The following is a 4,229-nucleotide window of genomic DNA, read 5'->3' on the forward strand; positions in this document are numbered from 1 at the left end:
TCTGGAAAAGAAAAACGGAAAAGCATTTGATAAGGATAAACGGAAAACGAAAAAATGACAATGATACAATTTATTATTGATTTAATGGAATGAAATATTCATCAAAATATATCAACTATTTAAACAATTGCGTACGCATATATATTCCCTTTATGAAAATATTCCGCTAACAACAATAATATATGTTTTCAAATTTTCCAACTCTTATCACTGGACTATCATTATCATCTTGTTATCACTGATTGCATGACAAAATACTTTATTTTTTATTCTTATTTTATGCAAGAAAAACGAAAAAATTGCATTCATATGAATGCAAAAATTTGACGAATAATTTTATAATTTGAATGTTGACTTGAAAGTTTTTTTTTTAAAATAATCCTGATAAACATTTGTCAAGATAAGTTTGATTTATCAAGCCTAAACTTCTTTCCCACTTTTTTTTTTTTTTGGCATTTTAGCATTTCATCCGTTATCAGTGATCCGAAAATGATAACTTGAAAGCTTTTTTTTTTTCCAAAATAATCCTGATAAACATTTGGCAAGATATGTTTAATTTATCAAACCAAAACTTCTTTGATATTCTCATCCGTTATCAATGATCCGAGAAGTTCGAATGAATGTGCTGAAAATTCTTTGGATGATTTTTTTTTTTTTTGTTACATAATATTCTAATATTTGTAATAAGTTGAAAGAATCTTTTTATTTATTGAAATAATAATTAATCATTGATCTTGCATTTCTACATAATCCTTACTTTTTGGATATTTTTTAAAAAAAAAAGAAATCGAAAGTAATGAAATTTGTCCTTATCAATGGTCAATAATATTTTATCAATAATCAGTTAATACCGGTAATTGATGATTTTTCTGTAACTAAAACTTCAGAATGTCTTTCGGCATTAAACGCTGCCAAACTTGTATATGTCCCGGAAATATGTTCCTGTCGCTCTAAAATTAATCAATTATCAGCTGAGATAAAAATTTTGTTTAATTATTAAATGATTATTTCTGCATCAATATAATGACAAAGTTTACGCTTATATGATATGATAACAAGGCTTATGCTTACGTGACAATAAATAAAAACCTTTTTGTTAAGTAAATTTGAGATGTTCGTTTTAATTTATTCCAAATTTTAAGAAGTAAAATTTTCTGCAAAATTTTGATAGTTTCAGATAATGAACATTTAAAGATCAAATATTTAAAGGGCAAAGATCAAACGGAACGAGAAATGAACAAAATTTTTTAAATGAAAATAAAATAGCAAAATATATATTTTCGCTAAAATATTTTTCTTCTATCAAAAAAAAAAAAAATTTCATAATATTCATACTTGTAAAGAAATGAAAATTTTGAGATTTTCCGAATCGTTCTGCCTCTTCCAATGTTTGTGGTATAGGTTTACCCATTGTTTCCGGTAGAAAAAGTGATGCTATTCCGGCTGATATTGCAAGTAAACCCATAATTATCAATGGTAGAATACGTAAGTAATCACCCTAAAATTAGAATTATTTACTTTTAGATTAATAATTAATGAAAACAAGAAAAGAAACAAACACCTAAGTAAATGAAATATTTTCATACAGTATACTTGAAAAATTTTAAATTTAAAAATTCATAATCCAAAATGGAGCAAGATTTATTCATCGATAAATCCTCATTTATCGATTTCTAATTAATGCTACTTAGATTAAAATTTTAGTTTTTTTTTTTGATGAATTAATTGATGTATTTTTTTCATAATCTCTTCTTCCCTACTTTTGTATTATTTAATTCATAATTAATTAGTGAAGCTTTGGTTCTTTTTTTTACACAATTTACTTTTGCCACATTAAATATAAAGGTTACACACATTTTTAAATGTTGTTTACCTTTTTTTAATGTAAAATAAATATTAAAAATCTCAAAATTTTAAAATTTCAATTTATAAAATTAAATTTGCGTAAAATAAATTTTGGAATTGTTCGCTGAATTGAACGATAAATAAGAATGCAAATTATAGCAAAATAATTAAAAATATTGAAATTTAAAATTAAACTAGAAGAATTAATGTTTATTAAATTAATTTAAATGAAAAATAAAATATGATGATCATTACCAATCGTACAACATATGGTGCAAGAATTAAACCGGAACCGGCAACCATTGAACTCATACCCATACCAAGTGCACGTAAAACAGTTGGATATAATTCGCCGGAAAATAAATATATTACGGCAAAACTTGCAGCAATTCCAAATTTTCCAACATATGCCATTATTGCAACAAATAATGGATGTTCTGTAAATTTTAATTTCATTAACAAATTTTAATTTTAGAAAGGAAAAAAAATTTTCACTTTCATTTTTTTTCTTCAAAAATTTCATTTTCATTTCTTTTTTCTTCAAAAATTTCATTTTCATTTTCATTTCATTTTTATTAATTTTACAAAAATTAAAAGAAAAAAGAACAGTAAGCAATGAGAAAAAAAAAGAAAAAAAAAGGAATTAACATTCTATTAATAATATATTTGTTTCATTTTTCCTTTTATGTAAATGAAAAAGGAATAAAAAACTAAATTTTAAAAATTTTAAATTTAATTAAAAAGTGCTGCTATTTTGGAAGATTGATAAATTTAATAAATTAAATTTTATTTCTTTTTTGATCATTATATTTCATGTCATTTTTAATATGTTAACATTAGATTGCGCAAGTAAAAAAAAAAAAAAAGCAAAAAACGTCTAAGCAAACATTTAAACATCAAAAAATGATAAAATTACTACCTAGAAATATCAATAGTACTTTTGCTTCAATTAAACTTTCTTCCTAGGTAACGTGTATAACGTAAACTTAGACGTAAAAGAATGTAGATTAAAATAATATTTCCTGTCAACCAAAATGTCTTTATTTGTTTTTTTTTTTTTTTGTTTGTTTATTGTTATTAAAGTAACCATGAGTAATTGATGTTGAAATTGTTGAAATGCATGCTAATCCTGCAAGGATCATTGGTCCTGCTAGTGACCATCGACGTCCAATAGCATCAAGTAATGGCCATATAAGAAAATAAGCTGGCAATTCTACAGCACCATTGATAATAAATGATAGGAAATCATTAACCGGAAGATTTGATATATTATATGTTAAACAGTTATAAACAACTGCATTTACAAACCTATAATTAAAAATTAATTTATAAAAATTAAATAAGAAAGCAAAATCTTTTTTTTACAAAAAAAAAAGAACAATCTAAATAAAACTATATTTAGAAAATTTCATTTTTTATTTTAAAAATTGAAAAGAATTTATGAAATTTTTTCACAAACCAAATATAGGTGATAAGAATTGTCTTCTTACGAAGATTTGGCGTCCGGAATAAATTAATTAAACCATACTTATTAGAATGTCCTGCTACATTACATTTGTTTCGGATGAACTAAAAAAGAAAAAAAAAATCAATTAATCAATTGTTTAGAAATTTTTACTAAACAATTTATTTAATTCATTTTCTATAAATTGAGATTTTATACAATTCAAAATTACTAAAAAAAGAGGTAAGAATAAATTTAATTTTCATTCATTAATTCATAAAAATTTTTGTAAAATACACATGATATATAAGAAATTAGAATTTAAATTTAATATTTAATGAAATTGAAAAAAATTAACAAAATTTTTCAATACTAATTAAATATTAAATATATGATAAAATTATAATTTTATTTTAATATTGAATTTCAATAAATAAAATTTTAAATCAATAAAGTAATCATAGTTTTACTAAAGTTTTATTTATTGAAAATAATTTTAAAACAAATTTTTTACTTTTCCTCTTTCCCCTTCCTCCTTTGTAACTAACACTTTTTATCATTTTATCAATAAAAAAAAAAAAAAAAACCCAACCCTTATCATTAGATCATCAACATCGACCTCATTTCGTCCATTAATTTTTGCTAAACGTTTTATAATACTTTTAGCTTCAGCATATCGACCAACCGAAACTAACCATCGTGGTGATTCCGGAACAATGCTTCAAAAATATTTACCTATTTTTTCTTATCACATTTTTTTTCTTATCACTTGAAATAAATTACACTGATAATTTACAATGATTAATCTAATAATAAATGTTGAACAATTGTTATTGAAACTTGATTCAATTTTAATAAAAAAGAAAATTATCATCCTTTCAAATGATCATATCATTAGCCTTAATCATTTGCATAATTTATTTGATTATTCCACAGAGAG

The 4,229-nt window shown here is 22.9% G+C and overlaps 1 protein-coding gene across 1 annotated transcript; it reads right to left on the reverse strand.

Moving 5' to 3' along the window:
• Positions 1 to 560: 560 nt before the first annotated feature.
• LOAG_13134 (hypothetical protein) lies at positions 561 to 4,008 on the reverse strand (the record flags this gene model as incomplete). The annotated part of the gene is made up of 7 exons (XM_020448649.1): positions 561 to 625; positions 852 to 950; positions 1,336 to 1,498; positions 2,101 to 2,282; positions 2,933 to 3,153; positions 3,305 to 3,414; positions 3,882 to 4,008. Coding segments are annotated over 7 exons (967 nt in total), but the record flags the coding sequence as incomplete, so codon positions are not given.
• Positions 4,009 to 4,229: the final 221 nt, after the last annotated feature.

This window comes from Loa loa (assembly GCF_000183805.2).
Source record: "Loa loa unplaced genomic scaffold supercont3.351, whole genome shotgun sequence".
In the NCBI taxonomy this organism is placed as follows: domain Eukaryota; kingdom Metazoa; phylum Nematoda; class Chromadorea; order Rhabditida; family Onchocercidae; genus Loa; species Loa loa.